The sequence below is a fragment of the Meriones unguiculatus genome, chromosome 18 (assembly GCF_030254825.1).
Source record: "Meriones unguiculatus strain TT.TT164.6M chromosome 18, Bangor_MerUng_6.1, whole genome shotgun sequence".
Taxonomy (NCBI): domain Eukaryota; kingdom Metazoa; phylum Chordata; class Mammalia; order Rodentia; family Muridae; genus Meriones; species Meriones unguiculatus.
The window spans coordinates 75,684,807-75,700,756 of record NC_083365.1 but is presented as its reverse complement, the minus strand read 5'-3'; the positions used below and the strand labels follow the sequence as shown (position 1 = coordinate 75,700,756).

General features: G+C 40.5%; 1 protein-coding gene across 3 annotated transcripts in view; it reads right to left on the bottom strand.

The window, feature by feature from the left end:
- Thsd7b (thrombospondin type 1 domain containing 7B) overlaps positions 1 to 15,950 on the bottom strand; it is an 844,758-nt gene that overhangs the window by 376,752 nt on the left and 452,056 nt on the right. For all 3 annotated transcript variants that reach the window (XM_060372003.1, XM_060372004.1, XM_060372005.1), the window contains exons 8-9: positions 3,258 to 3,449; positions 1,337 to 1,571 (exon numbers count right to left, since the gene is read on the bottom strand). In XM_060372003.1, the coding sequence (XP_060227986.1) occupies positions 1,337 to 1,571; positions 3,258 to 3,449 (427 nt within the window). The remainder of the gene's footprint in view (positions 1 to 1,336; positions 1,572 to 3,257; positions 3,450 to 15,950) is intronic.

The window sequence follows — 15,950 nt, the reverse complement described above, 5'->3', positions numbered from 1 at the left end:
GTCAGCGCTCCTGCTCCTCTTCAGGTAGGTAGTTTTGTTCCCTTAATTTTAGCTTCCGTGGTCTCCCTCATAGCATTGCCTCCAGTATCAGAAAGGGCAGGGGTGTAGCGAGGAGGGCTGGGCATGATGCTGTCTGCATGGGTGTTGCATCTCTCTGGCTGTTAGCTTCACTCTCTCCTCCTACTTTTATCACCTAACTGCAGCACCTCTAAATTTATGCAATTAGAGAACTGACAAAGAATTTCTTCTTCCTAGACTGAAAATTCCTATTTCCCAGGAAACAGGATTTTGAATTACCAAGCTGATGTCAATATGCCAAAGCTTCAGTTCTGTGACTCTGCACTCCTGTAGCCCAAGCAGGGTCTTCTATCACAGCTGCAAGGGAATTTCTGAGGATAGGTCAACCAACTCATCTCTGAACATGTCACAGCATCTTAAATTCTCTGTTTTCTATCAGACTCTAAACAAGAGACAGAGCCAGAAATGAAACTTTCCCAGTAGAGTTGTCTGGCCATTTTTTTCTCTTTCTTTTTATCATCACTTGAAATACTTCTTGACCTGGTTTTTGCAATCTTCATCCAATCTTTATCCAAGCTCCCATGTCAATGAATCCCTATTACCTTTAAAAAATGTATATCTTCATTACAGAGGATACAGAAAACATACACCTCTATTCCACCTAGGAGCACAGATTAGGCAAAATAAAATGTCTATGGTAGGAGAGATCTGACAAGAGTGCAACATTACCCTTGAAAGAACAGACCCTAGCCCCAGGCTGAACCAATCTCTGTAAGATTTGAGAAGGCCTAAAGATACAGAGGTCAGCCATAGAAAACTTGTTTGATTACTCAAATTTACTTCATGCTTATGGAGATCACTAATTTTTCATTGACTAATACATACATTACAAATGTACTTTTGTAGCATACTATTGAATGTGTGTATCTTTAACGTACATGCATTAATCTTAAAGGGTTGAGTAACAAGAGCCACAGGTTTTAGAGAGATAGTTTTATGGTTAAGAGCATGTACTGCTCTTCAAGACAACCAGGGTTTGCTTGCTGGAACTCAAGTAGGCTGGCCCACAACCACCATAACCCCAGCTCCAGGAGATTGGACGCCCTTTTCTGGCCCTTGTCGATAACTGCACACATGTATGCATACATACACATTATGTATAAAGAAAAATAAAATAAATAATATTTTTCAAAGAACAACAAAAATTTTGTTACTCTAGAACAAAGCTAGGCCTATCAGTTCTTTGACAACTGTTTTCTACTAAAAATATGTAGTTATAAAATGGTCACATGCACGGTTAGCAGAAGGTCGGGAGTACCTTTTGCTCATTACTTGTCCCACGTGACTCTTGATACAGAAGACCCTCCGTGTCTGAATGCCCACACCACACGTTGCCTCTCCATTCCAGCCAATGGTCACGTTGAGGGCAGTCACAAGAGTGTTTTCAGAGCAGGGACCCCAAGCAGATGTCTCCCAGTAGAGCGGGGTACAGGAATGATCATTGCATAGACGGTACTCTTGGAGGTCCTGACCACTAGGGCAGGGCTTTCCACCTGTGAAAATGTCAAATGAAAAAAAAAGAAAGAAAAGAACAAACAAACATGTTGATCATGTTGCTCTCATTCTTGCTTTTGTTTCTTCTGTGATGGAGATCTAACCTACTGGATCTTTCTGGCTCTGAGATCAGGAATTTATGTCCTGTGCCACAACCTAAGAATAGCAGTATGTTTTTGCTTCCCAATTAACAGGAAAGCAGGTCCATGTTCAGCAGAGTATAAAATTAATTTAGTCTGTAGTCTACCTATGGAGTACATGTCTCTGAAATGGACTCCAAGGAAATAAACTTTTCCTTTAATATTATTATGTTTGCACAGCTCATCAGTGAGATAGACTAGCTCAGAACCTTGGTATGACACTGTGTCAAATGCACACTATACATTTATTAAACAGTGACGTAGAACAGACCGTGACCTTAGAGTGATGTTATATCAAACACAGAGTATGCATAACTCCATTTCTTAAGGAAGATATTATGTTTTTCAGAGTGAGATTTTTAAAGTATTCATCCCACATCAAGCATTTTAACTGCCATTTATGAAATCCAGAGGCATGTGCTACAATCTGGCAAGAGAAAGCTCATCTTAAACTCTGAAATAGTTTCAACAACCCATAACGCCCTGGCAAGGAGAACAGGCAGATGTTCGCCTTTGCACACTTGGCTGAATCAGATAACCAAACCTTACCACTGTCGATTCTTTCACATTTTCGTTCTGCTGTAGAAAGTGGTATGTCTCTGAAGTACTGCTCTTTCCTGACCAAGCCCACCACAGTGCTTTGTTCCGTGGGACAAACAGCTCAGGGGCACGGCCTCTACTTTGTTATTTTTATTCTAATTAGTTCTAATCCCACCCCCCCCCACACCTCACTCTAGAAATATCAAAGCCAGGTTATATAAAAGCAGTTGTACTTTAAGATAACAAAATTCTTCCTTTGCTATGACCTTGGACCTACATCTCATGATCACAGAACTGAAATCTCGTTTAAGATGCTGCTCACAGCAGGGGCCCACTGTCTTGCTCTTCTAATGGAACCAAAGTCTGATGAGGCAGAGGGAGGACATGAAAGGAAGGACATATGTATCTGGGGACAGAGTCCACTGCTGGGAATGATGGGAACCACTGTTCCTTTAATTTGTTCTGCAGTTACTATTCACATCCCCATAGCACCCTTTACCATCTACAAAGCTATTTTCATTGCTTTCATATTCCCTCCCTGGCCCCTGGCGCTAGGTGTTCTGGAAAAGAAAACCAGGACACAGATCAGTACCTCAGAGATGTTATTGGCAGATCTTGGTGGAAAAGCCAGGTCCCTTAATTCCTGCTTTAGAACTTTTTGTACCAGACAAATCCAATTATGTTCCCAATTGTACAAGATACCTAATCCTGGACGTGTGACCATACTCTGCTCCCTTCTCTAAGAAGTGGAATAAAAACAGCATCTAATTCATTAGATTGGGCCATCTGAGAGTTTGGATTAAAGAGATTTATGTGGAAAAGTGAGCCCAGTGTAGATAAAATAGAAGACTCACAGAAAAGAAAGCGTGTCTGGAAATGAAATGGTTAATGCAGGTTTAAAGAACAGAGATATCATCTAAAGTCTAGCTACATGCACGGCAGGAAAGTCTCTGTTTTTTATGTAATAATAAAACATACAACTGAAGCAGCGACTCTGTAACTCACCTTCTCCAGCCAATGCCAGGATCGAACGTGACCTGGTTTGTTTCCCATCTGAGTTTTTATTTGAACAGGACTGGGAGCAGGATGACCACACTGTCCACTCACTCACCACACAGTCCATTCGGCATGGAATTTCACAAGCCATCCGTTCAGGAGGAGAAGGCATTGGGCAGAGACTCCCTGATACTTCTTCTCCTGTAACCAAACAGTAAGAGCCAGTTGCTTAGTGATGAAAACCATGGCCAGCTGAAAGAACGCACCAATCCATTGCTTTTTCTACAGTTCCATTTTGTCTTGGAAGCCTTCAGTGTGTGTTCAAACCATGAAGTACAAATATGGAGCTATTGTTAATTATCTATAATGTTTATGTCAAGAGAAACCTGCCAAGAGGTAATGTGATATTTTAAAAAGTAGAAAATATGGCCACATTCTCATTTGTCATTCTTCATAAGGACAAAGCTGGCTTCTTCTAGAAACAATGTGGCCATGAATGGCTGGGGCTAAGTATGACTGACATGTTAATGGCAGACATATGGAACAGTGTTCATTCATCTTAAAAGTGTAGACCCGAGTACTCTGAAGCTCACAAATGACACTAACCATCACAATCCACCCCAGAAAGGGAGAATTTCATTATCCTAGCTATCTTTTCAGTGTTTTTGGCTCTGAATATTTACTGTCTAGCAAAGATTATCATGTGATTGTTGTCTTTTTGGTGCAAAGGAATAAATAATCTAACTACAATGGAAAGGCCTAAGGCTGAAATCAGACAATATGTTGACAGAAGTTGAAAGCCGGTCTGAGGTCCTTCCTAATACATTTGATAATAATCTGAGTAACTTCCGAATAGATAATAACTGTATTTAAAACTACAGTACAAAACACACCAAATATCAAAGATTACCAGTATTTCTATTGACACAGAGCTTTTGGTGTCCATCTACAAACAACATGTTCGGTCCTTTGCTATCAGATCCTGCTACAATTTCCATAGGTTCCAAAACAAGGCAAGGTAGTGCTTAAAAATGAAGAGTGCTAAGACAGATGGGATCGTTTCTAAGTTGCTTTTCATATTTCAAGTGATAACAGTGGTTTTTTTTTTTAAATAAAACACTTTGGGGTTGTTTATCATTATGACAAATTCCTTAGATATAATAATGTGATTCTTCTCCCCTCCATCCATCCACAGTCCCTCATAAACAGAAGACACAAAGAATGAAGGCAGCATTCATTATTTGAAATAACAACATGAGGTATGTAATGACAGCTACAGGATACAGACAGTTTTGTCTGAGGGACTTTAAAGTTTGGAAATTTCCTGTCATGATCAGCCTGACACACAAAAATAACTGTCAAGGAGATGAGTATCAAGCACCTCCTTGTTGTAGACTCCATGTTTTACATATGTTATTCATGTACTCATGTACCCTTAGGAGACACTCATTCGGGTCAGAATACTCTGTCTCAGCTCATGGGGAAGGAGTCAGAGAGTTAGAGTGGAAAACTGGCTCATGGTTACCAAGGAAACAGTTGGGAATCACAGCTAACCCTCCTAATTCCTGAATTTCCATTATCCCATTATCCATGCTATGTCTAATTCCTTGGAGATGGAGATTCTTTCTGAGGAGGTAAATAAGACCAGCTGACAGTCAGCAAGCCTGAAGGAGAAGACAGCGCATGGCGAATATCTGCATTCCCATGTGTAAGGAGGCTCATTGCCCTTGAGGTACAAATAAAATTTTTCAAGCATATTATGAGAAGTAATAGAGATTCCGACAGATAATCAAGCTGAAAGCTCAGTTCCAATCACTCTCCTTTCAGCCTCAATCTATTTTCAGGTTGAGTCCACACAGGGTACGGTACCCTCCCCTCCACACACACACTGGAAGTCAGCTAGGGGCACCTCATTCCCACGTGGGAAGCCAGCAGGCCAGGAAAAAAGAAATTAAAAAAAACCTACATCTAATCAAAATTTAATTCCTACTCTTGTGAATATGATTAGCATAATTTTAACACAAAGCATTCTAAAGTAATGGTCTGCAAAATACATTCCCAGGAACAAGAGATACTCACAGAATCTCATGACGAGTGGGAGGGGTAGACAGTGAAGGGGGATGCACCGCTAAACACGGACCTGCAGTTAGAACGTACTAACCGCACAGGATGTTGTCAATGCGAGTGGACATCAAAACTGCCCAGGAAAGAAATGGCGTGGAGCGCTTTTCCACAACAACTCATCAATGGCCACACAACCTCCTCTTAAGGAATGTCTCTCTAAAACAAATAGCATCTTTTTTAAGCATCTTATGCTTTAAGAAAAGCTTATATTGAAGAGTTATAAAATTGCCTATTTTTTGAAGGAGTTGAAGCTATGCGTAGCGGCTGCTATGGGATGAGAACACAGGCTCAATGAAATGAACCTCCAGAAAGCGCATGTCCATGATCCAGTTAAGCTACAGACACAAAATTAAACCAAATCCATAAGTAAGCGGCAAATCCATGACCAAGACAGAAAATGCTACTGGGATCCCTGACAGAGCACCTGTCGGACTCAGTGTCACAGTATGTTTTTAGATGAAGAGAGATGAGCCAAGATCATTGACAAGGAGGGGAGTAGGTCGCAGGCAAGAGAACATTCCTAAAAGCATGGAGCCAGGAAAATAGCAGTGTGGAAGGCAGACAACAGTACTGTTCATCCGCTGAGATGAACACCCACATATTGGGAGAGTTATTTGACGTTGAGTTCTAACTGGATAATAAAAATATGGGAACAAGTTTGTATTTACCTGCCTTCTTTTAGCTCCCAGTTGCTCCACCTTCTCACAACCCAAATTTTACCTCCTCTCGAAGCATCACACATTCATACAATGATACCAGAAGCATTGACTTCCAGACCTCAAATGCTTTCTAAAATGAAGCTGTCTCGTGACTGGACATATCTCTTACAGGTATAGTGCAATGACAGTGTACCCAGAAGCTGTCCTTGCTACGGCAGGTCTGTGAGCAAGCAGACGAGAGTGGCTTTAAGGAAATCAAACGGACAGTCAAAGCAGTTCCTGCAAATCTCATGTGTCTTTTTTGTGTAAGAAACCTCACTAAGGAAAAGTTACGAAGGGAATTCTAGCAGCAATGTGTCCCAGCTAGTCAGATGAGTGCTGGAAAGTGGAGCACAGAATTTACCTTCTTAAGAGTACTTAACATCCTTTCCTTGTTATCTCACTGTAATAAGTAAGAACATCGCCTTTCCGGGACAGCCCAAGGATGAAGGATTACTTAGCCATCACACATGGAAAGTAATATAACACACGGAAGGCTCATAATAGCAAGGAAACTTATATTATTTGCAAAAGGGTTAGCGCGCGCGCACACACACACTCACACACACACACACACACACGGATGCACACACCAACCAATACACTAAGGGCCTTTTCATTTGATAAATCTCAGCTTTTTCATTTTAACCATGGAATATACGACTTTTATTATTCTACAGGGTAGAATCATATGTCTACATATGTCTACATATGCCTATGTAGGCTCACATGAATGGCAGAGATACTTATAATCATCTAACCTGTTTTGTTGATAACATGAACTAATAAATCCTTCAAAATCTCATTGAAGCACCTGAGGCTGAAAACCTCACCTCCACTTAGGTTTGTGTGTGTATTAAGCCATAGAGAAGTAGCCACTTTTTCTTTTATTTATTTTCCTTTGGATGTATCAATGACATTAACTGACTCTAGGCATGTATGGAAAACACAGCAACCTACGGAAGAGAAGCTAACCCATTACTGTGATTATTCTCAAGCTCTGGTAATTTTTTTTTCCTGCATTTAAACCTTTATTAACATGGTAGTTTAATGTCTTCTTATTACAACAAAGTACTTTTTTTTTAAATTTTTCATCAATTACACTTTATTCATTCTGCATCCCCCCATAAGCCCCTCCCTCTTGCCCTCCCAATCCCACCCTCCCTCCTCCCTCTGCATGCATGCCACTCCCCAAGTCCACTGATAGGGGAGGTTCTCCTCTTCTTTCTGATCTTAGTCTATCAGTTCACATCAAAAGTGGCTGCATTGTCCTCTACTATGGCCTGGTAAGGCTGCTCCCCCCAGGGGGATGGTGATCAAAAAGCTCTGGTAATTTAATATCATAGTAAAACAGAGGTATGTTAGAGAAAAATTGAATTCATCTTGCAAAGAGAATACAAAATTACTCCAAGCCTCCACTAAGCTGGAGTCAATGCTGAGCAAGTAAGACTAGACTGTCACTTCTGAGGAGCCTTAGCAATCTACTGAGGGTATGGGACTCTTCTGATCACTAATAATAAAAAAATTCAGTATGGTGAAATTATATAAAATTAACTATTTTAAACAAACAATCTAGTGTTCTCTAGAACATTCAGAGCAGTGTATAACATTAAAAATACTTTCATTATTTCAAACTTGAGGCAAATTTCCAGTAATCTCTTTGTTGTCCCTTCCCTTTACCCCTGAAAATGAAGTAAAAGCATTTAGATCAAACGTTGGCCCACACACATGTCAACATAGTCAAAGGTTGTTGTTCTCATCTTTCTCACACTGCCATTGAAGGAAACCACTGAATTATTGTATTCTTAATTATTATTTTGGTACAAATTCTTGCTAAGTTGCCCCAGCTGGATTCTAACTTGGGATATTCTTGCCTCTGTTTTCTGAGTAGCTTGGATTGTAGATTTCCACAACCAAACCTGGATTCAGCACTGGAAAGCAATTAGGGATTTTTATTTGTATGTATGTATGTATCCTACCTAATGATAAAGTGCAAATGGTTTACTGTGGGTTCTCTGTGGTCATGGAGCAAGGGATTTCCCTAAGCCAAGCATTAGCACAGTTGTCAGAGACGGGCCGTCTCCACACAAGTGATCAGAGACGGGCCGTCTCCACACAAGTGTGTATTTAACATGCAGACTTGCTCTATCCAAATCCCTGTGCCACGGTTCTATTACCGCATTTCTACAAAAATAAACAAATGTCACAAACTTCTTTTCTATAATTTGCTTTTAATGACTGTTTATTCACTTGTATTCCAGCTGTAGCCCCCTCCCTCATGCCGTCTTAATCATGTCCTCCCTCATCTCCTCCTGTGCCCCTCCCCCAGTCCACTGATAGGAGAGATCTTCCTCTACTTCCCTCTGACCCTAGCCTAACAGGTCTCATCAGGACTGGCTGCAATATCTTCCTCTGTGGCCTGGTAAGGCTGCTTCCCCCTCAGGGGGAGGTGATCAAAGAGCAGGCCACTGAGTTCATGTCAGAGACAGTGCCTGTTCCCCTTACTAGGGAACCCACTTGGACACTGAGCTGCCGTGGGCTATATTTGTGCAGGGTTCTAGGTTATCTCCATGCATGGTCCTTGGTTGGAGTATCAGTCTCAGAAAAGACCCCTGAATCCTAGATTTTTTGGTTCTGTTGCTCTCCTTAAAATCTTAGTTTCCAAACCTAGATTATAAGTGTTTAAAGCAACAAAAAGGAAAAAAAAAAAAAAAAAAAAACAAAACACATGATCTATCCACATAAAATATGCAGTATGATTTGAAACACAGACAGGTGCTTGGTTATTATGTCAAATCTAAGCTATGTATTCTTCCAGTAATGATGCTCACTGGTTACTTTATTGATATTTCTACTTGTATGCCACTGTACCATCTATAGAAAATATTAAAGCCATTATCAAAAATACTCTACATGTCATAAAATTTTATGACCTATTTAAACCTCAGAAAAGAATGCCAATAAATGCTGATTAAATGCTTGCTAACAGTGGAGGAAGCTGTCAGTAGACTTTCCAGAACAAATTGAGGGGGTACATCTATGTTGGATTCCACGCGTTAAATCTAAATGGTACCACTTGAAAGGCAAGGAGCCTCTGGCCACTTCTAGACCAAGATCCTACTCAAACAAGGACACACTTCTATTTCCGTGCAATAAACTATGGAGCCAAAGCTCGGGGGAGAAGCAGATCTCATTTGTGACATTCTAATATTGTCAGCAGTGTGACTGCTGCTTCTGCGTGCTTATTTCAGAAGGTAACACTTACACGTGTCTCTAGTCTACATACACGGGGAGAGAAACAAAGAAATTTGATGCTGTTATGCTATTAATGATATTATAGTAATGATGACTATTACTAGTAGCAATAGTGTCAAGAGCTGTGTGGACACAGCAATAAACCTAACAATTAGAGAAGCTTATAGTGAGCTAAGCTAACCATTCCTATTACCAGTCTTTCCTGACTATCCACATTAACACCATTTGTTCAGTTGGCACCACTGCAATACCTGAAGCATAAAGATGTTTTAAAGCTCGATTTTTAAAATTGTGTGCCTAATGTCTAAGCTAAGCCTGGAGTCAGATCTGTAAGACTGCACCCATTCTGCTGTATTGTCCCCCTGGTTCAGATCCAGTGACTGTCTTTTTCTTTGTATCCTTTCAGCTGACAAGCAGCCATGGGGAAGGGGGTCTGTCGAATCCACTGTTAGGTCATTAATTTAATGACTATAGGAGAGACTTGGCCCAACAAGGGAAATGCCTCTATTATCTGGTCCACGTAGCATAGGATCAGCAGGAAAATCATTTCAAAAGTAGAAAAAGTAAGCCAATAAAAGGAAAGAAAAATTTAGAGGTAAAAGGTTAAAGCAGAGCCCACTGGGAAAATACAAATAGTCAATAAAACAGTACAATATATGATGCAAAGAATAACACAAAAATCATGGGAAAAAATAAAAGGATATGAAGGAGGTTTGCAAAAAGAAAAACAATGAAACTGTAATCACTATATTTAGAGGAGAAAGACTCAACAAAGTCTAAAATGAGTCCAGAAGATACCCCAAAAGAAATATTAAAATGATAATATTTCAGGTAAGTAATGATAACAGATGAGCAAAAGATATTTTCAAGGTAAATGTTTTTTAAAAGACCAGGAGGTGCTAAAATTTATCTCTGAAGCAGGCCAGATGCCCCCAGAAGCCCTACTACCTCAGCAGCAGCCCCCATACTTACAATACTATCAAGACAGCAGCCAACACTTTAATCATGTAGAAAGTACACAGCACATAGTGTAATCAGCTGCCCTCCGAGGCCTTAATAAAAGAAAATACATGCATGGTGCTTAGCAGATGTCAGCTCCCAGTGAACTACATAACTCGGGCATTTAAAATTCACAGCTAGAGAGCTGGTCCACGTGACACAGGCCTGCTCTGCTCTTGTAGAGGCGCGGAACTGTGTCCCGTTCCCAGCATAATTCACAGCCCTCTGTAACTCCATTTCCAGGGGTGTGTCTTATGACACTGAACTCATGTTCACACACCCACATATACGTCCTCCCCCCCCGCTATGGATGCACATCGTAATTTTAAAATAACAGTGGATTTCCAGAGTTTACAAGCCTTCCACAAGGCAGTAGCACTGCTGTGCTCACTTTGCAGATGATAACCTCTGCTTTTGGACAAGTCAAACAGCTGCGTGAGGGCAAAAGCAAGTTCAATAAGAGAGCTGGAGCGTGAGGCTGGAAAACCGAGCTCCAGAATTCACATCTGAGTCAGGACACTCCACTGTCTGCCATGCTCTCTGTTTTGGTATTCATGCCTTCTCCTCTGTCTCAGGAAACTGTCTGAACCTGTCTTCCGGCTCCCTAGGCTAATGGGAGTCAGTCAGTGTAAGCACTGCCACACGAACCCTTGGTTTGTCTCGAGGTGAGAGGGACTGCTGAAGTCTGGGAACAGGGTCTAGGGTCAAAGAGCAAAGCACAATTCTGCAACATGGTGCCTTAGTGCTGGGACGTCTGTTTCTTTAGCTCTAGCCACCTATTCTAGGAGGAAATTCCCACTGTTCTGTGTGTTGAAAAGTTCACAAGATAACTTCATTACAAAGAAAATAAAAACCTTTACAAGATTAGAAGTTGGAGCACTGTGCTCACACCTCCTACTGTGTTGAGTGAGCAGTTGTCCAGCAAGTGTCCCTTAGCACCGTGGGGCAAAACCAAATCTTTTTGGAGTTAATGCTGACTAATTACAAAAATTAGGAAAACAAAATCTCTATTTCTTTTGATCTTTTCAAGTCTCAAAGAAATGTGTCAGTGCCAATTCTTTCTGGAGACTTTCTGGACAGCTTCACAAGGTCTCTAGGTGAGCTATTTCCACCAAGCCCATCTTCTTCGTCTGAGCTGGAGGCACACCTGCAGCCAAGGCTGCTCTCGTGGATTCCTGTGACGGTTTCCGGATTCCAGTCCACACACTTCATACACAGTTCCATCCAACTCTAAGCAACTTCCCACTTCCCGACAAATCAGCATGCAGGGGCTTGGGACTCAGTTCAGAGAGGTAACTAGCTGCCAGCTCAGGACTGGTTTGTTTAAACACTCTACCTTTGCTTTTGTCTTAGCCAATCCTAAAGCCCCACACCGCATTTCCTTGCATGCATTCCACAGACGCATGTAGCAGGGAACAGCAGTAGCAGGGAAGCATTTCTGTCTTCTCTGGCTACTCTCTCCTGATCCAGGGGACCAGGCAGTGTAGGTCCTGCCTTATGCTGATATCCTGAGACCGACAGCCTTCTTCCTTATTAGAATGATCTCTACAAGTCTAGTTCCCAGACTTACTCCAGCCTTTTTCCTCTGATATTTTATACATGAGATATGAGTTGGAATTCCACTTCCTCTGATATTTTATACCTGAGATATGAGTTGGAATTCCACTTTTGTTCATTGACTATATCAAACCACCAAACCTCTTAACTGGAGCCAGGTGCTGTGTGACACCCTGTAACTCTAAGTTAATAAGACAGGAGGACCTTGACTTCAAGTGGGCAACAAAAGGAGCTCTGTGCTATGGTGCGTTACATAGTGATGTCCTATCTCAATTAAACAAAACATAGTCTACCTTTTCTAGACATGGCGGATGGCCTAACACGGGGATTATACTGCCCAAAAAGCACAGGAAAGCACATGGAATGTTTCATACCTGTTTAATGTGGAAGCTAAGTTTGTCAAGGTTTTTTTTTTTTTTTTAACTGAACAATTTAAGACACATAAGGAAGAGGAATAAGAGAACAAATATTTGCCCTCTAGGATACAATAAGTCAGTCTTCAAAAAAAAGAAACATTGAAACAAACAGTGCAGTGCTGGAAGAAAAGGGTAAGTGGTCTAACTCTATTTTAATTAAAATGTTAACTAAAGATAAGCAGTGCATGCAATACAAAGTAAAAGGTATCTATCTATCTGTCTGTCTATCTGTCTAGTGTGTTTGTGTGTGTGTCCAGTTTCTGAGACGGGGTCTAATGGAGCCCAGGCTTGCCTCAACCTCATTACATGCCTGAAGATAGCTCTGAACTCCTGATTCTCCTGTTTCCACCTCTGCAAATTCTGGTATTGCAAACATGTACCGTTTAAAGAGGAGGAGTGTCGTCTGGTCAGATTGTCTTTGACACCCACCAAAATGTGACCTTGAAAGCTTAAATTTCTTCAGGCCGTAAGCATGTGCAATGAACGCAGAGAGGGACTGACTGTCATCTCCGGTTATATTATCGGGACTGGTGATAGATCAAAGAGCTAATAGGAAATAATACTTAGAAAATTGCAAAGTGCGATTTATATATAATGTGACTTTTTATTATGGGTGAAAATGAGAAAAATGGGCATTTCAAATAGAAAAATGATCTGGGCCAAAGATATTCATCCCAATTTTGTCCTAGGTGGGAAACTACCAGGAGACCTGCAATTATTTTGAAAACATGAGTAATAACTAGTTAGCAAGCTGTATGGAAAGGATTAGACTAGTTTCAGTAAGAGGTTTTCCTTTAGCAAGCACTCAGGTTGCCTGGAATTTTTTTTTTTTTAATACTGAAAAATCGATCCTTTTAAGTTAGACCAGACAAGTCAATAGAGTAAACTAATGCCATGTCAGTGATGAATAATCATTCCTTCTGTAATTAACCTTCGGGAACATAATTAAGTGCCCATACATAGGAAATGCATCACAATTTAATTGCACAATCAAGAGGTTTTCAATTTCTCTAAATAACACCAATGGCAAAGAGCGTTCCTGACCACATCACTGATTGCTTTTCTATGAACAATCTAAAAGTGGGAAAATAAAGTCAAGTGGTATGAGCCTCATGGAGAGCATTCCAGAAGTAATTGTAAGTTTGCTTTACCCCTATTATTATAACTTTTTAGATTGTCACACATAAATTCACTTTTTGTGTTATATGGATATCATATGGTTTAGAGAGTGTATCATCTGATAGACCATGATATGAGCAATTCTGTCAAAACATACACAAACACACACGCACACAAACGCGCACGCGCGCGCACACACACACACACACACACACCAGCTCTACTCCTTTCCCCGTTCTAACCCTTGGCAATAATTGTTCTGTTTTCTGTCCCTTTAGTTTTCCTTGTGCCCCAAGAATGTCATGCAAATAAAATTATGCAGCTTGCATCCCTGAGGTCCTACTTTTTGTGCTTAGCCAAGTGCACATGGGTTCATCTCTGCACCTCTATCAATAATTCATCCCTTTTGCTGCCGAGTGGTGCTGGCTGCGATGCGGAGGTAGTGGATTTTGTTTACCCACTTCCCTGCTGAAAGACATTTGTGTTATATTCTGGTCTCCGTGATTAGGAATAAAGCTGCTGAACAGGTTTTTGAGTGAATATAAATTTTTACTTCCCTTGGGTAAACAATTAAGGGGGAAAAATCCTGAGTGTTGGTTTATAAGGTACTGACAAACTGTTACAAAGCCTGTGCCATTTTGCCTTGCCGTGCGGAGGTGGGCAGGAAGCCTAGTCACTCTTTGCCCTCAGCAGCACTTGCTAGATGACCTGAGGCTTTGTTACTGTTGTCTTCTATTGTCCTCTTAGGGGCACAGCGATAGTGTGCTACGCTGTGATTGTGGCACTTTTCAAATCTTATGATCTTACGCAATCGTCTCGTGTGTCGTCTGTCATTAGAACTTCCTGTTTGGTGAACCTTTGCAATCTGACTAACAGTTTTAATTAGCATGTTTGATTTTCATTGTTTTTTTATTTTCATTTTTTACTACTAAGTTATTGAAGTTCTCCATACATTCTAGGTAGATATCCTTTATTGAATATTATTTGTAAATGTATTCCGAGTCTGTGGTTTTTCTTTTCATTTATTTAACTTTATTTTTTGTAAAATAAGGGATTTATCTTGAAAAAAGCCTATTTTATAATCTTTTCTCTAACTTTGGGTTATATCTGGAATGTATAAGGCTGTTTTTTATATTTGAAAATATGTATATATTTGAAGAATATATATGTCTGTGACTGTAGAGAAAGATGTGTTTTATATATTGTGTGTGTTCACGTCTACAAATCTATGAGCACATATGTGCCTATGTGAGTGTGGAGGCCAGATGTTGATACAGTTGTCTGCTTTGATTGCCCTAAACATCTTCTCAGTTAAGATCCATTGAACATGGATTTTCTGATTTGGAGAGACAGTGGTAAAGGAACCTAAGGATCCTTCTGTCACCATATCCCCAGTGCTAAGATCATAGCTGTGTGCCACCATGCCCAGAGTTGGAAACTGACTCTGGGATCTCAACTCAGACCCTCATGTTTTCACAGTAAGAACTAATAACAAAAAATCACTCATAAAACAACTAAGGATCCAGCATTCTACAGACTCTGGTAGCAAGAGCATGAAATAAAAACTGCTTTCTGTTTATAATGACATTGTGCAGTGTTCTTTGAACATATTTTGCCATGCCTGTATCAAAGACTTGTCTTCTGACACCAGGCTTGCACAATCTCAGCCACATAGTAGGTCTCAGTGAATTCTGGCTAAAGCATCGAGTAGGCAGCCACAGGAAATACATCACTCTATTTCTGGTGTTTAAAAAGCATCGTGTTCATCTCAGATCTTTCAGGTCAAGTTTCTAACGCCCAAATTACCTGACAGCCATAGACTGCAGTGATTTTAGAGTCAGATTTCCTGAGTTAAAGTCCCTCCTCCACCTCTTTGCTGATTCTGTTTAACTTCTCTGTGGCTCAGCCTTCTCATCTGGTCATAAGACAGTTTTTTTCAGAAAGACTTTGAGGCATGAGAGATTATTTTATAATCTTGCATACTCTTTGACTGCTATGAGAAAGCAATAATTTGATATAAACACACACACTCTAAGATGGAAGCTTGTTACAACATAATAAATAATATAAAATACAATCTTGCTGTAGTAACATGTTCAACATAACAATGCTTACATTCTAATCCAGTCATATTCCTAGGCCTCCAGGAAGCTTGACTTCAAATGATGTACAAGAAGAGCAAAGTAAGGTTGTCTTTTTTTTGAGTTGTTGGTCAGGTTTTTTTCAGGGTGAATCCCATGCCTATTCTAGGCCCACACTTCCAGCAGTCATGCCGTTTGCAGATACTGCACGTTTCAGAATGTATGATGAATGTCTACAGTTCACTAGGTCTAGGAGTTCTTCTGCGAAGACCATCACGGCAGAGCACACAAAAGCAAGCCAATTGACTTCATAATAATGCTTGGGTAATGATGTTTTGTGCTCCTTTTCCAAAGTCTTCTTGATATACCTTTCCTTATATGGACCTCCATTAAATGGTTCCTATTCAATTTTGTAGAAGATGGCAGGGGTCTGAAGACAGGGACTCCAGTCTC